Source organism: Desmodus rotundus, chromosome 7 (genome assembly GCF_022682495.2).
Source record: "Desmodus rotundus isolate HL8 chromosome 7, HLdesRot8A.1, whole genome shotgun sequence".
Classification (NCBI taxonomy): domain Eukaryota; kingdom Metazoa; phylum Chordata; class Mammalia; order Chiroptera; family Phyllostomidae; genus Desmodus; species Desmodus rotundus.
Genome location: NC_071393.1, coordinates 66,411,869 through 66,431,281, shown reverse-complemented (window position 1 = coordinate 66,431,281; position 19,413 = coordinate 66,411,869). Strand labels below are relative to the sequence as shown.

Below are 19,413 nucleotides of genomic sequence, written 5' to 3'. Positions count from 1 at the left end.
CAGAATTTCAGTCTCCTGAGTTTCTTCAGATTTTGAAGGCAGCCCCATCCAATACACAAAGGCACAGAAACATAGACTAACCCATGCTGGGAAATAGAAGACAAGGGGCTTGGAGTATTCTCCTCCAGTGGCCGGAGAGACAGGGCCCCTGTCTTTCCTGGGGGAGGTGGAATCTTGAATATTCTGTCCATTTGGCCTACATGTTCTAGAAGACGGGAGGCCCCACGCTCTGCCATGAATCTGAAATAAATAGTGACCAAAAAAAAAAAGAAAGTAGAACACCACAGTCAGAGTCAGTAAAGTTGTCCTGGCTGGTGTAGCTCAGTGGATTGAGTGTGGGCCTGCAAACCAAAAGGCCACCAGTTTGATTCCTGGTTGGGGCACATGCCTGGGTTGTGGGCCAGGTCCCCAGTGGGGGTACGAGGAGGCAACTACACATTGATGTTTCTCTCCCTCTGTTTCTCCTTCCCTTACCCTCTCTATGAAAATAAATAAATAAAATCTTTTAATTAAAAAAATGTATGTCTTCTAAGGGGACAAGAGACAGAGATATGGATAGGTTAGGTCCCCCAGCACTCCTTAAAAAGAGGATCATAAGCAGTGATTGTAGACTTAAAACAAATGAGGGTGCAGAACCCCAGGAATGAATGAAAAGAGAAACCCCCAGTTTTAGTCTCTTCTGTTATGCATGGTTATCATAGCCTTTCTGTTGGGCCAGGGGAAACTGGGCTGGGCAAAAGAATAAAGATGAAGCCATCCTAGTCAGAGCTGGATCAGCTCTGTACCAGCCTTGAATGCTCCTTGAAGAAGGAGGAATTGCATGAGGCTTACTAATAGGAATTGAGGCAATAGGTGACATCCAAAGGAAAAGGCAGGGAGGAAAACATGTAAATGAGAAGACTAAGCATAGACACAAAAAAAGTAAAAAGATTTCTGTAAACTTGGCATAAATAACTAACTATAGCATGTGATTTCTTCTGGATCAAGAATGGAACAAAACACTACTGGCCAAGATGGAGGCATAGGTAGATACACTTTGTCTCCTTGCACAACCAAAAGAAGGACAACAACAAATTTAAAAACAGAAAATAACCAGACCTGCCACAAAATCAAACTGTATGGAAGTCCAACAACCAAGGGGTTAAAGAAGAAACATTTATAGGAGCTACTATAAAGGACACAAGGACAAAATCAAGGGGGAGGGTAGAGGTGGGGGAGGGAGGTGGGACTGGCTGGGGTGGGGTGGAGGGATGGGGAGAAAATGCAGACAATTTTAACTGAATAAAAATAAATAAATAAATTTAAAAAAAAACCAAAATAAAAAAAGGAGAAGAAACATTCATCTACACTGGTAGGAGGGGCAGAGACGGGCAGCCAGGGCCAAGAGGACACGCAGCAAGGCTGCAGCTGGAGGACCCAGTGGTCCCACATTTGTGTGTGGGTAAACCAGGAGGAACAACTGGGGAGCGAGACAGACTGTGCAACCCAGGGGTCCAGCATGGTGGGAAATAAAGAATCAAAACCTCTGGCTGTAAAACCTGTAGGGATTACGGCAGCAGAAGAAACTCTCAGCCTCACTGGAGAGTTGTTTGAAGAGACCCACAGGATCCTAGAATGGACACAAACCCACCCACCTGGGAATCAGCACCAGAAGAGCCCAATTTGCTTAAGGGTGGGGAGGAAGTGACTGAAAGCCAGCTGAAAGCCAAGCAAGTGTTCCCTCTCTGGGTCCTCCCCCAACATCCAGCAGCAACATGGGCTGCCATGCCCTGGTGCATACCTAAGGCTCCATCCCTTACAAGGTAACAGACCCGCCAAGATAAAAAATATGGCCCAAATGAACAGATCAAAGCTCCAAAAATAGAACTAAGCGATGAAGAGATAGCTAACCTATCAGATGCACAGTTCAAAACATTGGTAATCAGGATGCTCACAGAAATGGTTGAGTATGGTCGCAAAATAGAGGGAAAAGCGAAGGCTACGCAAAGCGAAATGAAGAAAAATTGACAGGAAACCAATAGTGAAGGGAAGGAAACTGGGACTCAAATCAATGATATGGAGAAGGAAGAAATAAACATTCAACCAGAACAGAATGAAGAAACAAGAATTCAAAAAAGTGAGAGAGGGTTAGGAACCTCCTGGACAACTTTAAACATTCCAACATCCGAATCATAGGGGTGCCAGAATGAAAGAGAAAGAGCAAGAAATGGAAAACTTATTTGAAAAAATAATAAAGGAGAACTTCCCCAATCTGGCAAAGGAAATAGACTTCCAGGAAGTCCAGGAACCTCAGAGAGTCCTAAAGAACTTAGACCCAAGGAAGTACACACCAAGCACATCATAATTACATTACCCAAGGTTAAAGATAAGGAAAGAGCCTTAAAAGCAGCAAGAGGAAAGGAAACAGTTACCTACAAAGGAGTTCCCATAAGATTGTCATCTGCTGTCTCCAAAGAGACCTTACAGGCAAGAAGGGGCTGGCAAGAAGTATTCCAAGTCATGAAAGTCAAGGGCCTACATCCAAGATTACTGTATCCAGAAAAGCTATCATTTAGAATGGAAAGGCAAATAAAGTGCTTCCCAGATAAGGTCAAGTTAAAGGAGCTCATCATCACCAAGCCCTTATTATATGAAATGTTAAAGAGATTTATCTAAGAAAAAGAAGAAGATCAAAAACTATGAACAGTAAAATGACAACAAACTCACAATTATCAACAACTGAGCCTAAAAAAAACCAAAAACAGACTAAGTAAACAACTAGAACGGGAACAGAACCACAGAAATGGAGATCAGTGGGGAGGGGAAGGGGGGAGAATGGAGGATAAGGTAGAGGGAATAAGAAACATAAATGGTAGGTAGAAAATAGACAGGGGAAAGTTAAGAGTAGTATAGGAAATGGAGAAGCCAAAGAACTTACATGTATGAACCAGGGACATGAACTAAGCAGGGGGAAATGCTAGTGGAAGGGGTGTGCATGGCATAGGGAATAAAGGGGAGGAAAAAAAGGGAAAACTGTAATAGCCTAATCAATAAAATATATTTTTTAAAAAGAAAAGAACAAATAGAAGTAATGTGACCAACTCTTGAGTTGTTCACTTAAAAGCGAACAGTGCAATCTCCCATGTCCCTTTTTCCTCTTTCCCACTAGATACAATACAAAAATGATGGCTGGAGCAGTCATTTTGTACCATGAAGTGGAAGCAGAACATTTGAAAATGGTGGAGCGATGAGACAAAAGGTGCCTGGGTCTCTGTAACACAGTGTCACTGTGCTGCCTCGACTGCTGTAGAAGAGGAATTCACTACTATTTTCCTTGAAAAAAAAAAAATACTAAATGGACTAGAGACCACAGATATCACCAAAAAATGCTCTAACAAACCCCCAACGCTTTCAATGCCCAACCTGTACTCACTTCAGTATCCCATCAGTACAGCCTGAGAGCGTCACTTCATTGGGATTCAAATCTGGTGGTCTGACAAAGGAAGAAGAAGCCACTACCAATCAAAAACAGTGCCAGGAACACAGTCACTGCCCCCTAACACCCTAGGATAGACACCCCACCTCTGCGTTTTTAATAGGGTTATGTGCCAGCCTGGGGCTAGGGTGGACCCTCACAAAGGGGTCGAGCTAGGCAGAAAACTTCAGAAAAGTTTCTTGCATCTAAAGTGCAGCAGACATAAGAGGCAGAGCTGGGGAGGTGCGTGACAAGTGGGAGGGTCCCACACCTTAGTAAGGTAGAAATAGAATCACTACCCTCTGACTCTGGGCAATCAATGTGTGTGAGCGCCCTTACATGCACCATGTCCATCTTAGGAGAACACCAACAAAGAGGCACTTGGAATTCACATGCTGCCAGATAAGCTGTTTGGCCTCATTTACCAGTTTGTCATCCAGAGCCTCTCCAAAGACTACGACCCTGTCCACCTGTAAGATAAAAGGGGAGGGGCTGAGCCTAAGGAACAAAGGAACAGAAGACAAGCTAAAGAGATCAGGACATCAAGAGATCTCTGAGAACTGGGGGAATTTGGAGAATTCTGAGCAGGAAGATAACTGCCTCTCCTGAGAGCACTTTGGGCCAGGCAGCCATTGTACCTGACTGGGAGGGCATCAAAGCAGCGGTGGGGGAAGGGGCACTGGTGTGCAGTAGCTGGCTCATTCGGACTCCTGAGAGCTGACTACCAAATATTTAGGAATTTTGTGAGCAAGTTGTTAAACGTGGCCACTATTAAATATTAAATTGTATGAACTTACAATTAAATAAATTATCTTAAAAACAAAGGTTAAATAAAAACTCATCACTTCCTAATTATTTTATTGTGTCTTACCATTATCTAGTCTTGATCTTACTTACATGTACTTTATCTGTATTGTAGAAAGACTACACAATGGTGTGATACTTAGTTTCTCTTCCTAACTCTGAGTTCACTGATATCTTGAAGTCAATCACGGAAGGAGTATTTACACCATGGAAATTGGCTACCCAAAAATCCTACTAACCAAGACTTATTTTTCACAGATTGCTGGCTGTTAAACATTTACCAGCATAACACTGGTTAGGGGATTGCAGCCAGCAGGGAGCTAATCTGGGTACTGTACATGGTTTAAAATGTCAGTTTGAGGAATGAAACACAATAGTTGTGGAGGCAAATGCCAGGGAAGGGAGGGTTTCTCAGGGACTCAGCAGTACTCACAGGAACCCTCTGGGCAGCCAGAGACAACAGGTACTTCCCAAAAGTATGGAGTGACCATTCATCATTTCCATCTAATTCCTGAAGGAAAAAGCCTCATGTTACATGGTTGCCTGAAGATCTTCAGAACTGTACATACCCAAGCCTTTCCTGACTAGGCAGGCTGCTCCCAGGCCTGTGTCCATTCATATATTTTTGCATGGTGCGAATGGGTGACTGACCTGGACTTGAGCCTGGAGTTCCACCACTGTCTTCAGGATACCATCTTCTCCCTTAATCACAGCAGTCTTCACGGTGCCCCTGCCGCACAGCAAGAGATCCACTTGCTCCGACCGAGCAATCATCATTCCGATCAGCAGCAACACATAGTTAAGGGCAGGCTGATTGGACAAGCAGCAGGGTGAAATAAGACTCCCTTGATTTCAAATCCACTCTAGTCTATGCATCCCTGAAGGCCAAACACATTCACTGCTTGGGGGAAGGGACAAAAATCCCAAGATAGGAGGGGAGCGCTTTCAGCAGACCTCAGGAAGAGCTGCTGTGAGGGAGGTGGAGAGAGGCCAGGATCCCCGCCCAGATTCAGCACTTGGATGAAGGGAGGTAAAAGTGAATATTTGGGTGACAGAAATTTAGAGATTATATATTAGCCAAATGTGAAATGTTAGTATTATAATCCATGAACAGGCTTGAGACCACATTCTAGGAATTACCCCTGGGGACTAAGGTCTGACACTGGGAAGCAATTGCAAGTCCTTTGTTTCACTTTCTTATGCCTGCTTGCTTATGAGAACCAAGTCTGCGAACAGGATATCTCTGAGAAGCCCCAGCATCCTATCAACCCCCCATTTCTTTTATTGTTTTTACCCCTTGTGGGTTGCTCTTGGGACAGAGCTGGTCTGCACAGGCATCTGTTAGATAGACCAAGAGGGTGCGGCCTGGCAGCGGGGGCAGGCTGTGCTTCACAGAGAGGTTCACGGCTGTCTCCAGGGCCTGTCGATACCGAGCCAGCATCTCACCGTCATACTTCCACTGTCTGCAGGCAGGACAGACACAAACAGAAGGACTTAGGGGTTCCTCTGTTGGCCACATTAAGGTAGATGGGAAGACGAGAGCTTGCCAGTCATGTTTTGAGTCTTCCCCATCCCACAACCTTCCACAGCCCTCCTCCACTGCCAGAGTAGAGAACACTGGGACAGAGCTTCCCTTTGCTGTCATTCTACGGGACTCTCCCAATCCATTACCATGGCAGGAGAGAAGTCATCTGTAGACCCACTCTCTGAAATCACTTGTTATACTTGCTTCATGAGGCAACATTTAACTGCTACATATTTTTAAATTATATTTTAAAGAACAAATACAGCTTCCAGTCAAGATGGCGACAGGCAGACACGGCTCACCTCTTCGTACAACCACATCAAAATTACAGCTAAAATATAGAACAACCATCACTCAGGAATGTCAGAAATTGAGTTGAGTGGAAGTCTGACAACTATGAAATCAAGTTGAATGGAAGTCTGACAACTACAGAATTGAAGAAACCACATACAGCAAGACAATAGCATGAAAACAATTAAAACATTAAAAGAGATTTAAGAAATTAATAGCCAAGTGTAATGTGTATGTTTGGATCCTGACTTGAATAAAACTGTGAAATAATATTTTTGAGACAAGTAAAAATTTTTAATATGGACTAGATTATAAATGATATACCAAGGAATTTTTTTCAGTTTGTTAAGTATATTAATGACATTCTGATTATATAAATGTCTGCTTTAAGAGACACATGAGTCCTGGCCAGGTGGCTCAGCTGGTTGGAGCATTGGTCTCATACACCAAAATGTCATGGGTTTGATTCCCCGTCAGGGCACATACCTAGGTTGTGGGTTCAATCCCCAGTTGGGGTGCATATAGGAGGCAACTGATCACTGATCAGCGTTTCTCTCTCACATCAATGCTTTTCTCTATCCTCAGGTGAGGATTTAAAAAAAGAGAGAGAGACACATGAGAAGTATGGAGGGGTGAAGTAAAATGCATCATATTATTGGACATTTGTTTTTTGAAAACATATTCAAAAAAGGAAAAAGAAAAAGAAGAAAGGGATCAAGAAAGGAAGTGTGGTAAAATGTAGATAATCACTGAATATGGCTAACAGTTTTATAGGAGTCCACTAAAGTATTCTCATTACTTGTGTGCATGTTTAAATTTTTTCATAATAATTTTCAATCTTTAGAATTCAGTAGTTATTACCAGTACTATGCAATAAAATTAAATTGCAATTAATAAAATTAAAATTAAATTAAAATTACACACACATGTAATTTAAAATTTTCTAGTAGCCACATTTAAAGAAGTACAAAGTAACAGAAGAAATGAATTTAATATTACATTTAACCTAATACATAAAAATATTTTCATTTCAACATGTAGTTAATACAAATATTATTAGTGAGATCTTTTACACCCTTTTTTCACACTGTCCTTAAAATCCAGCACATCTCAGTTCTAACAAGCCATATTTCAAATGCTCAAAAGCCACACATAGCTATGGCCAACAAAGGCACACTGTTTGGACTATAGCCTAAGCTTGACTCTTAATGAACTGTATTCAACTGGTCACTGATTCAGGATATTCCTGGCCACTGAGTTCTACCAGAAGGTTAGATGATCCCTGCCTTTGCCCTGAATGAAAATGAATAAAGATACTGTTGAAGCACCTGAAAGGACAGGGTGCTGGGATTTAGGGAAAGTTTCATGTCTATGTTTGAGCCTGCTTTATGATAACTATATCTGTGTCAAAAGAAAAAGGAAAGTGAATGGATCAGAAAATACAGAGAGAAAGAGAAACAAAATGAAAAACAGGTACCACAGAGAAGGAAAAGAAAGAGAACTATGAACCACAGCAGAAGCAAAGAAGACTCTAGCATGCATAAAGAGAAAGGGAGATGCTACACAAACTCACAGAATCCATGGAAACCAATGAAACAATCACAAAGAATAGAGCAGAGGCCCAAACATAAATTTTGCTTCATGATCTCTCTAGAGATCATGAAACAATGTTAAAGACAAGTTTTGCTGTGCAAGAGAAAACTGAAACCAGGGAAGTCTGAACCATTGGGATGACTGCCAAGCATGTCTTTCCAGAATCAAAGCTGGGATTCTCAGATGCCTCCCAAGCCTTGTCAAGGTACCTTTTATTACCCACCCTTTGCTTCCAGATAAAATACACACACACACACACACACACACACACACACCTGGTTCTGTATATTTTCAGTTTCTCCCGCTTGAGTTGCTCATACAACACAGGCATCATCATTGCTGCTCGAAGTTTCCGACGATTTAGGTCGCAAAGTTCCCTGTTATAGGTATGCCTCTTCACAATTTTTGAGTTTCTAATCATTATCTGCTTCATCAGTTGTGTGTTGGAAGGAAATGGCAATGCTGTGTGGCCACAGATAAGTATTTGAGTCAGGAAATTTCTGTTTCCTCATCTTGCTTTCCCATCAGTACCAGTCCAACACCCCAACCCCATCTGACTTCTGCCCACCCCACACCCTGAGACTGGAAGTCAAGAGACTGAAATATACCAATGCTGCTGCCTCATCTATTCTCAGACAGAAGAGACAAACTTGAGTTGGAAGAAGAGAGATAATACCTTTAGTTTTCAGTTGAGCCTCAAGGTCATTGATGGAATCATGGGCATTAAGGAATCTGAATGGAAATTGCCGACTGTGGATTATAGACTTCTGGAAAGCAAGAGAAGGGTCATGAGTATGAGGGGCATTAGGGGCCTCAGTGACCAGGAACTTGACATAATCACTCTAGATTTGTGGGAAGGTAAGGAAAGACAACATGAACATTAGAGAAGAGATACAGAGAAAGGGAGAGAAGATTAAAAAGAAAGGCATTATGTGAGAATATAAGAAGAGGTAAAGAAAGAGAGGAAGTAACAGAAGGAGCTGTCTTTGTTTTATAACAGACCTCCTCTGAGGTCAGTTAAATTACAGAAGTACCTCCTCCTAGTAAGTCACTGATCTCAGAAAATAAAAAGGAAAGTTCTAATTTCTCAAAGGGTCGGTGAACCCCCGGACCTATCTTCCCCAACCTATCTGTATCTGCACACCTGTTTTCAGCCCACATGGAAATAGCTTGGCAGCCATAACCTTCCCCAGCCACTAGGAAAAGCCTGGCTTTCAAAGCTGCAGCAGCATCTCCACACCCTCCTCTAGTGGCTGGGCCACCCAGCTCCCTGCCCCTCGTGAATACCACTTGCTGGAGTCTCTGTAGTACAAGCTCATGGTGGTGGGCACTGATCCCAACCCGCAGCAGGTTGCACAGATTCCGCAGCATGGCCATGAAGGGAAGCTTGCCATCATCTGTGGAGTGGGGCAGAGGGTGAGAAAAGCAAAGAAAGGATGCGTGAGAGAGGTCAGAGACCAGAACAAGAAGTTCAGAGGTCATGTAGAAAATTCAAGATAAAGGGAGTGAGGTATTAACATATTATCTATCTGACTCAAAACGTTTTAAATGTCCGCAAAGAAAAAAAAAACACGGGTGGCCTGAAGTTCAGAGCAAAATTTATACAACACTGTTTATGGGATAGCTGTTTCAATAAACAACTTATGTTTATTGTCAACAACTTTGTCTATTGGCTCCAGCCTTCAGACTGGGCTCAACTAACAAAATATATTCTCTAATTTGGAGTAATGATTTCCAAACTTTTTAGATAGCTAAAAGAGAAATTTCCTAGTGTAAGATTTGTTTAATTTATAAATTGTATACATGTAGTACAACCATTACTTAATATTTCAAGGCACCATATACAGTTAAGGTAAGGTTCATCATTATGATGGTGAGTGTAAATTCCTATTTCAAATATTGAAATAGTCATATTGATATTTTTTAAGTTTTCTGGCAAACTTCTTGTAAGGACTGATTAAATAGTCATTGTTTTTCACTTATGTACAGGTGAAAAAGACTTGCAATGAAGCACAACTTCACCTCTGTCACTAGCTTATTGTTCACTTGTCCCTGTGACATTGGTATCATCTTCAAGTCATAATTTCTGAATAATAATCTTTTTAAGGCATGTGTCCATTTTAAAGGGTTAGTTTGGTTAATAACGAATAATAATTCTAAGTCCATTTATGATTCAAAGATAAGTTGCTATGTCACATTATGTAGAAATCAAAAAAAGATGGTGGGGGCACCAACAATGCCCTCATACTGTGGACTCCTCTTCTTCCTCCTACACCTCAACCATCATACACCATACACCATATGGACTAAGCGACTAGTATAGATAAAAAAATTCCTTCTATCTTTTACATAAAGGTAAACATAAGTAAGTGGTGTGATATTTTTCCTGGGTAGCCCCACTTTAAAGACCAGGCCTGTCAGCCCCCAAACCCACTAACCTGCACTTACCAGCAGCTTTCATCAGGAGAATAGAAAAATAAGGTTGTATACACAGTATAAGTGATGTGTGCCAACTGATGAATTATTGTATCCTCTGTAAAGTCATGAGCTTTTATCAATTGTTGCTATATGAAAGGTTTTCTAGATCATTTTGATAATAACTTAAGTCCAAGATCATATTTATGATACTAGAAAATAAATTGAGTATTTATCCTATAGACTGAGAAATTCACTGATTTCATTCCAAAGAAATTGTTAATAAGTTAATGAACCAGTGGTCTCCAAAGAGGGGTCTGTATATATAATTACATTTTATCTTATATTTTATACTGATGTTGATAGATTTTAATATTTTGTTTACTTATATTTATTTTTACATGTATATTTCAAATCATTGTATTTTACGTATTTCTCAAAGCACATTAATTTATTAGTGTATATACAAAATTTTTTAAAATACAGGTTGGGACAAAAGTAGGTTTACAGTTGTTCATATGGAAAATAATGCAATAATTAATAAATAATAATACAAGAATAAATTCTGTTTTGTGTACTTACAACTATAAACCTACTTTTGCCCCACCCTATATGTATGCATATATTCTGCTATATTCCAATTTTTTTTTGCAATATATGATTTAAAAAATACTCTGGAGAACAGTGGATTGGACTATGGGCATTTGTCTCAGCCAAGAAAAATGACAGTTTTCATTTTCAGGGGCAGAGAGAGAAAGTGGAGATGATACACACTAGAATCATCTGCACATACTGGCTGCCATCCAGGCCTCTTTATTCTACTCCATCCAAAGTTGAGTCAATATTGGGGAAGAGATTGTCAGGCATGTGTGTATTTGTGTGTTTTAATTCCCATGTGATTCTAATGCAGACATCAGTGACAATCACAATGTGAGAGGAATACTAAGCAGCTGAGCAATTCAGGTGGCCCTGAGTATAATCTATAACGGTAGATCACAGAGAAATAAGGTAAAAGCCAACATGATCTTCTAAAGTTCTAAAATGTGAAGTCTACAAAATTCAAGCAGACAAAAGGTCTAGTTAGATATTTCTCAACAGAAAGAAGTTGACTTTAAATTTTCCAACATGAAAGAAATAAAACAAAATAGAAGAGAAAGAGCCTTCTATAGTTAAAAATAAACAACAAAAAATAAAACAGAGAAAGAGAAGATTGAGAGGAACTTGTTCCTCCCTGATTTGAAGTTTTTAAAATCAATATGGGCATATTACCTAAAATGACCATGTCCTAAATATAAATTTCTGCAGAGATTCTACTATGCCATGTGCCAGAAAGTTCCTACCTTATTTGGATGAGTTACACAGATATTGCTATAAGTGCAACCAGAGAGAAGTTGCCGCTTTTGTCATGTGTTGATAAAGACTTATATATATCACCTAACCATATCTGGAATAACTATCTACAATGTCAGTGAAAGCAGGCACCACTGTCCACTTGGGTGTATCAATGGCAGACCTGATAAGCCCAATCAACAAGTAACAAAATAACTGCATCATATATGAAAATCCTCTAGTCCAAAATGGAGAGACATAAACAGGGAAGAACAGAAGAAGGTGTGATGGTCAAGGTTACTGTACCGATAAGTTCCTCCCAAACAGAAGCTTTGTTCCCCCACAAGCTCAGTTCCCGTTCCCATGTCTCTGGCTGAGACAGCTTCATCCGCTTCCCAGCTCTACTAGAATCCCATGGTCCAGGGAGGCGACTTTGAGAAAAGGCCTGTAGGTTGGATGGGTATCTAGAACAGAGGAGGAAAAGCTTATCATCTCAAAGCCAGCTGAAAATAACTCAGGAAAGGAAAGGTGAGCCAGTCAAAGCTAGTCAGTAATGTCTACAGGCTATGTCTGCCCAAACTAATGTTGCTAAGGACACAACTACAGGGACTGGGGCCATGGATGTTGAAAAGTCACGGAGTTGCCCAAATGGAATGGATGGTCAGGGTGTATCTTCTCACCGGTAGCCCAGCAGGGAGTACACGTGCTGGGCAGGCTCCCGGATATGCAGTCGCTGTACCAACTTCTTCAGGGTGAACCTTGGTGGCTTCTTTTTCTCTGGCACTGCATTGTAGGTCTTCTCAAACTGTGGAAATGTCCCCAAACCCCACAGGGGCCATTTAATCTATGATAATGGTCACTTTCTTTAGAAAGTAGAATCTAAGACCAACCTACACTTCTGAGATCATTTCTTTCCCCAAAGTAGATTTGGGCAAATAGTAGGAATAGGGGGGTAAAACTCTTTAGCAACAAGAACTCCAGTAGCAAGCATAAGCTAGCAGTGTTCTGGGGTCACTGTTTTATTTACACAAGACTGAACTATCAATGGTAAAATGGAATAATTGCCTTGTGAAAAGCAAGATGGGAGAGAACACCTTCTTTTCACAAGGAGGAAGGAGAAACGTAGCTCTTATTTAAATCACGGAGACTTAGAACAGGTAAATGGAGGCATCAGAACAATGCAGGCTGTAAGGAGTAAAAAAACTGAAAGAAGTTTACCTGACCAGAGTGGCTCAGTTGGGCAACATCCAGGAAAGTGAAAGGTTGCTGGTATGATTCACAGTAGGGACACATGCCCAGGTTGCAGGCTGGTCCCCCATCAGTGTACATACATAAGGCAACCCAGTCGATGTTTCTCTCTTACACTGATGTTTCTCTCCCTCTCCTTCTCCCCCCTCCCCCAACACTAAAAATAAATACATAAAATCTTAAAAGAAAAACTGAAAGAAGTTGCTTTTCAGAATCTTCTATGGTGGAAGAGATACGTTTAGGATGTATTAGGATGAAAAGAAAAAAAACAGCTGACCAACTGAGAATGTGTCTTCTTATAATGCTTATATTTTCCTAATCTGTTTTTTTAATATATTTTATTGATTATGATATTACAGTTGTCCCATTTCCACCCCTTCACTCCCCTCTGCCCTGCACACCCACTCCCACCCACATCCCCCCGCTATAGTTCATGTCCATGGGTCGTACATATAAGTTCTTTGGCTTCTAGATTTCCTATACTATTCTTACCCTCCCCCTACTTTCTACCTACCACTTATGCTACTTATTCTCTGTACCTTTCCCCCTTCTTCCCCCTCCCACTCCCCTGTTGATAACCCTCCATGTGATCTCCATTTCTGTGGTTCTCTTCCTGTTCTAGTTGTTGGCTTAGTTTGCTTTTGTTTTTGTTTTAGGTGTGGCTGTTAATAACTGTAAGTTTGCTGTCATTTTTACTGTTCATAGTTTTTATCTTCTTTTTCTTAATAAATCCCTTTAACATTTCATAGAATAAGGGCTTGGTGATGATGAACTCCTTTAACTTGACCTTATCTGGGAAGCACTTTATCTTCCCTTCCATTCTAAATGATAGCTTTGCTGGATAGAGTCATCTTGGATGTAGGTCCTTGCCTTTCATGACTTGGAATACTTCTTGCCAGCTCCTTCTTGCCTGTAAGGTCTCTTTGGAGAAATCAGCTGACAGCCTTATGGGAACTCCTTTGTAGGTAACTGTCTCCTTTTCTCTTGCTGCTTCTAAGATTCTCTCCTTCTGTTTCATCTTGGCTAATGTAATTGTGATGTGCCTTGGTGTGTGCTTCCTTGGGTCTAAGTTCTTTAGGACTCTCTGAGGTTCCTGGACTTCCTGGAAGTCTATTTCCTTTGCCAGATGAGGGAAGTTCTCCTTCATTATTTGTTCAAATAAGTTTTCAATTTTTTGCTGTTCCTCTTCTCCTTCTGGTACACCTATAATTTGGATGTTGGAACATTTAAAGATGTCCTGGAGGTTCCTAAGCCTCTCCTCATTTTTCTGAGTTCTTGTTTCTTCACTCTTTTCTGGTTGGATGTTTCTTTCTTCCTTCTGGTCCACCCCGTTCCCTTCTTTTGAGTTCCCGTTTCCTTCCCATCACTGTTGGTTCCCTGTACATTTTCCTTTGTTTCTCTTAGCATAGCCTCCATTTTTCATCTAATTTGTGACCAAATTCAACCAATTCTGTGAGCATTCTGATTACCAGTGTTTTGAACTGTGCATCTGATAGGTTAGCTATCTCTTCGTCGCTTAGTTGTATTTTTTCTGGAGCTTTGATCTGTTCTTTCATTTGGGCCATTTTTTTTTTTTTTTGTATTGATGCACCTGTTACATAAAGGGGCTGAACCTTAGGTATTCACCAGGGCGGAACAACCCACAGCCCTAAGCTGTGATGCTGTATGTGGGGGAGGGGTCCAAGAGGGAGCAATGGCGCTTGCTCCATTCTCTGCTCATTTTCAGTCACTTCCCCCGATATGCACAATCAAATTGGGCCCTTCTGGTGCTGATTTTCCCAGATGGGTGGGTTTGTATACGTTCTAGGCCCCTGTGGGTCTCTCCAACAAACTCTCCTGTGAGGCTGGGAGTTTTTCCTGCTTCCGCCTCAACCCCCACAGGTGTTTTCAATCAGTGGTTTGAGGCTTTATTTCCCCACGCTGCAGCCCGGGGTTGCACAGTCTGTCATTGGGTCCGCCAGCTGCTGCCTTGCTGGCCAGCTGCAGCCTTGCTCACTCTGCTCCACAATCCACCACCTCGCTGGGTCCGCCAGCTGTGGTCTTGCCTGCCCTGGTCCTCCAGCCATCACCTTGCCAGGAGTCCTCTCCACCAGGCTGCGCATCTCCACCCCTCCTACCGATCTGGATGAATGTGCCTTCTTTATCTCCTTGGTTGTCGGACATCCATACAGTTCGACTTTCTATCAGTTCTGGTTGATATCTGTTTTTAAATTGTTGTTGTCCTTCTTTTGGTTGTGCAAGGAGGCACAGTGTGTCTACCCATGCCTCCATCTTGGCCGGGAATTCTTAATCTCTATTGTAATGATGATGATGGTAATAGCTCACACTTATTCAGTGCCAGGTTACTACTGGTATTGTTAGAAATACCAGAAATATAATAACTGATTCAATCCTCACGAAAACCCAATGAGAAAGGTACTACTATTATCTCCGTTTACATCTGACGAAACTGAGGCAAGAGAGGGTAAATCATTGGCCATTGTCAGGTAACCCGGAAGTACTGGTGGTGGTGGGATTCAACCCCAGTCAGAATCCAGATTCTATGCTCTCAAACACTAACTGCAATGACTTGTTATTAATGCAAAAAAACTTTTTCGGTTTGTTTTTAAAACTTCCTATGGAAGGTAAATATTTCATGTCTTTAACTCATTTATCCAGGTGGATATGCCATGGGTGGCGGGGAGGAGCCTTTCCCTGTGCTTTCAAAACCGGATCCTATAGTCACAGCTGAGAATTCCCCAGCTAGAAAATTGGCATGTACCTATCATATCCACTATTGGTATTTCTTTTTTTAATGAAGATTTTATTTACCTATCTATCTATTTACTTATTTATTTATTTTCAGAAAGAGAGGGAGAGAAACATTGGTGTGTGACACATCGATCAGTTGCCTCTCACAAGCCCCCAACCAGGAACCAGGTCTGCAACCCAGGTAGGTGCCCTTACTGGGAATCAAACATGTGGTTTGCAGGATGATGCTCAGCCCACTGAGCCCCACCAGTCAGGGCTCCACTGTTAGTACTTCTAACCCAAATGGAATTGCATTTCTAAATATTAGTTGAGAAAATACTGTACATGTACATATAGAACCCCAGAACAAGGCACTCACCTTCTGCTGTTCAATTTTAAGAGGCTTAAGGTACCTTGGAAGATATGGCTGTGTCTCAGAAAATGGACGCTCCTCCTTCTGTTGGGACAGGAGAAGCATTCAAAAAGGGAAATGGAGGTTCTCCCTGGAGAGATCCATTCCAATAGCCCCAAAGGCCCACCTCTACCGAAAAGGAAGCCAGCTAGGAAAGAGGCAGGCCCTGCCCTCTCTGCCCCTGAGCTCTACCCAGCTCCTCTCCATATTTCTGACTCTGTTTGTTCCTGATGATAGGAACATGTCAGATGCTTAGTGTGGGGTCCCCCAGGGTCAGCATGTTCCATCATTCTTCCTTTTCTGGAGAAAATGGACCTGGGCAGTAAAAGACCAGGGTTGAGCAGGGACTGACCGGAGGGCGGGGGGGTCGGTGGGGGTATCTCTTGGCCCGGTGCTTCCGAGGGTTGTACTTTGCCAGCTGGTACTCATCAAACTGGGTGAATTTGTCAGTCATAGCAGCACGTAGGCAGGCAGGAAGAGGTACCAGCTTGTTCCCCTCTCCTCCAGCCAGACTCTGTCAGAGAGAGAGGAAACCATCAGGAATGAGAATGAAACAAGCCCTCCAAAACAAAACAAGACTCTTCATAGAGTTAAATCAGAATAGGGAGCAAGTTCTCAGCCCCAGCTCTAAAATTACAGTTTCTGTGTTACTGGGCCTCTCAGTAGACTTCTGAGTCTCGTTTTCTTCATTGTAAATAAAAGGTCAAGAATAAAACCAATTTTTCTCAAACTGAGGTCCAGCCCTTCTCAGTTGTATTCTCCCCGTTGGCAACCCAGCTTGGTACAGGGAGATGTTGTCCTGTCTCGGCACCAAGGGGGAAGACAGAAGAGGGGAGCCCAAACTGTCTTGAAAATATTCTCCAGGGATGCAATGAGCAACCCACATGAAGGCCAAAATTCAAGGAAGTGAGTGTCCTACCTGGTAGACCTCGGCTACCTGGATCCAATCAGAAGGCAGCTGGACAATGGCACAGAAATATCGTCGCACATAGGGGCGGCACTCTGGCAAGAAGGCAGCAATGGCTAACACTTGGTTGGCCACATCCCGGATGTTCAGCTGCTGCCTGGTGTACAGAGATGCCTAGGGTACAGGGAGGGGAGGGTTGGTATCTCAGCCACTTCTCCCAGAGCTTCTTGCCCTAAACGAACTTAAATCTACCTGCATAAAACCTTTCCTGAGCCCTCCATTTGGTCTATAATCTAGTCGGTATCTAGTCGGTATCCACCTTTATTTACAGCATGTCTTCCAGGTCTACTAATCACCTCCCAAGTCAGCCAGGCCCTGTCCCTCTTCAGAAGACCTCCCACCATCAATGTCTACCGAAGACTTACCCTGGATTCAAAGTGCTGATGAAATCTGACATCTTCCAAAGTCTCAGAGAAAACATTTTCCCCCCTTTCTCTATTTCTGAAACAGTCACTTATCTACTACACCATTTGCATTTACATATTTGGAAGTGTTCTGCTGACCCAACAATACCATAAACTCCTTCAGAGCCACACATTGTTTCATTCTGTTGATATGGCCCTCAAGATACTGTGTACTTAAGACTGTGTACTTGCTAAACAAATGAACTCCAGTATCTCCTTCCCAATCCCACCTTCCCCACTCCTCAGAGAACCCCAGGGACCTGGTCATAGACTCACCCAGAGATCCTATTCCCTTCCCAAAGTGAAGCTCCTTCTACCCACAACACAAAGCTAGTCATCATCCCCCTCACACACATTCTTGAACTCCCAGCTTCCGACTCCCATCGACTCTCTCAAGTCACAATACCTTGAGGATAAACTCAGGCTCCAGTCGGGCAAGTTCAGTACAAACTCCCAGTAGGGAAGTCTTCATCCAGTCGACTGCATCTTTCATGTTTACATCTGATACCACAGTGGAGCACAACAAGTTCATTAGAGCCATCTGGGGATTGAGAAAGAGAGGGAAGGAAGGAGGAAGGAGGTATAAGGACCAACTTAAGCATCCCACAGGCCAACTTACAAAGTCAAGGACAGAGAGGATGGACCCCAGATTCAGGAAGATGTTTGTTCAACCAAGAGGTTAGAAAAGGGGATCAGAAAGTGCTGGGTAGTGCCCCCTCCCTCTGGTTCGGCCTTTGAGTACCACTCCTCCCACCCACCCATGCCCTTCCCTCCACCACCATCAACCTCTCCCCCACTCTGGAATTTTTACCTTCTTTTGCTGCAGAACCTGGACAGTGAGCTCAGACCAAGACTCGGAATCCCCAGAGGTGAGCTTCAAGGCCAGCTTTTCTACCTCCTCCTCCTCTCCAAATCTTAGATTATAAATAGGCATTTGAGCCTCTGCCCATTTCTTCTCTTCTGAAGAGGACCAACAACCCTGGGGATAGTGGCAGTTATTAATCACAGCCCCTCAAACACAGATCTGAAGGCAGCTCCCCAGGACAGGAAGCATCCGCATCTAACTTCTAGCACCTGAACTCCTCTCCCTTCACACCCAGCACTGATCTGTCCTGTCTGACATAGGGATCTCTCACTGTCACACACACCACCTTTCCTGACCTAACCTTCTGAGCCTTTGCTTAGGTGTTTTGTGATCCCCCTTGCTTTCATCTCCTTACCGATGTCACAGCCTAGGAGCCTGGGGCACCCCCTACAACACACTTCCTATGATTCTATTAAAGTATTTTGGAGTCAAAAGAAAAAGGGCCACATCCCAGGTCAATCCCCCAGCAACCTTGGGCTGCTTAACCTCTGAACCTCAGCTTCCTCTTCTTATTCCCTACCACTTGCCTTATGGGGCTGTTAGATTAAGTGGGTTAATGCATATATGACTCTTCACACATTGCAAAGCCCTAAATAAATGTAAGATGGTGGTAACTGTGATCCTGACAATGACTCTGTGAGGCAGATTTTCAATGATCTCATTTTAAAAATGAGGAAATTAGCCCTGGCTGGTGTGGCTCAGTGGATTGAGTGCAGGCCTGTAAACAAAAGAGTCACAGGCTCAATTCCCAATCAGGGCACCTGCCTGGGTTGCCAGCTGTATGAGGCAATCAGTCGATATATCTCACACATCAATGTTTCTCTCTTTCTCCCACCCTCCCCCTCTCTAAAAATAAAAATCTTTTTAAAAAAGATAAGGAAATTAAAGCTTCAAAAAGTTAATAGTTTTGCCCAAGGTTGGGCTTATGATTGACAATATAGGGCTCAGATTAGTCTTTCCCTCAGTCCAGGTCTCAAGGCTATACAGAGGAATGTGTGATTGTATACTGATTCTGACCTGTATATTAAATGTGCTCATATATACACATACAAGTAAACATGTGTTTATACATGCAGAGAGAGGTGACTGGGACAGGGTATAGCAGATATGTCTCATGCCTGATATAAGACCTCGAAAGCACTTGATTGATTACGCTACTGCAACATCTTGATGGCTCCCCTCCTGAGCAGAAGCTTTCTAAGGACACAGCCTGTTTTTGTTCTATTGTCCAGAATGTCTGAACTAGATATGTAATGAGAGTAATGATGCCGATAAAGGCAGCCCTGGAGTAAAGGGCACCTCAGGAAGAGGTTTTGAGGAGAAAAGGTACAGACACAGAGCTGCACAGAGAGACACCGGGGCACTAAAAGCTAGGG

At 42.6% G+C, this 19,413-nt stretch overlaps 1 protein-coding gene across 6 annotated transcripts in view; it reads right to left on the bottom strand.

Annotated features, from left to right (window-relative positions):
• TEP1 (telomerase associated protein 1) overlaps window positions 1–19,413 on the bottom strand; it is a 41,325-nt gene that overhangs the window by 19,037 nt on the left and 2,875 nt on the right. For 5 of the 6 annotated variants that reach the window (XM_053927894.2, XM_053927892.1, XM_053927893.2 and 2 more), the window contains exons 3-18: window positions 17,984–18,151; window positions 17,579–17,713; window positions 16,721–16,882; window positions 16,154–16,315; window positions 15,769–15,846; window positions 12,092–12,216; window positions 11,718–11,875; window positions 8,955–9,064; window positions 8,344–8,434; window positions 7,943–8,129; window positions 5,553–5,721; window positions 4,910–5,068; window positions 4,692–4,769; window positions 3,794–3,924; window positions 3,413–3,472; window positions 82–240 (exon numbers count right to left, since the gene is read on the bottom strand). In XM_053927894.2, the coding sequence (XP_053783869.1) occupies window positions 82–240; window positions 3,413–3,472; window positions 3,794–3,924; window positions 4,692–4,769; window positions 4,910–5,068; window positions 5,553–5,721; window positions 7,943–8,129; window positions 8,344–8,434; window positions 8,955–9,064; window positions 11,718–11,875; window positions 12,092–12,216; window positions 15,769–15,846; window positions 16,154–16,315; window positions 16,721–16,882; window positions 17,579–17,713; window positions 17,984–18,151 (2,132 nt within the window). The remainder of the gene's footprint in view (window positions 1–81; window positions 241–3,412; window positions 3,473–3,793; window positions 3,925–4,691; window positions 4,770–4,909; window positions 5,069–5,552; window positions 5,722–7,942; window positions 8,130–8,343; window positions 8,435–8,954; window positions 9,065–11,717; window positions 11,876–12,091; window positions 12,217–15,768; window positions 15,847–16,153; window positions 16,316–16,720; window positions 16,883–17,578; window positions 17,714–17,983; window positions 18,152–19,413) is intronic. The other variant, XM_071221950.1, reaches the window with a different exon arrangement.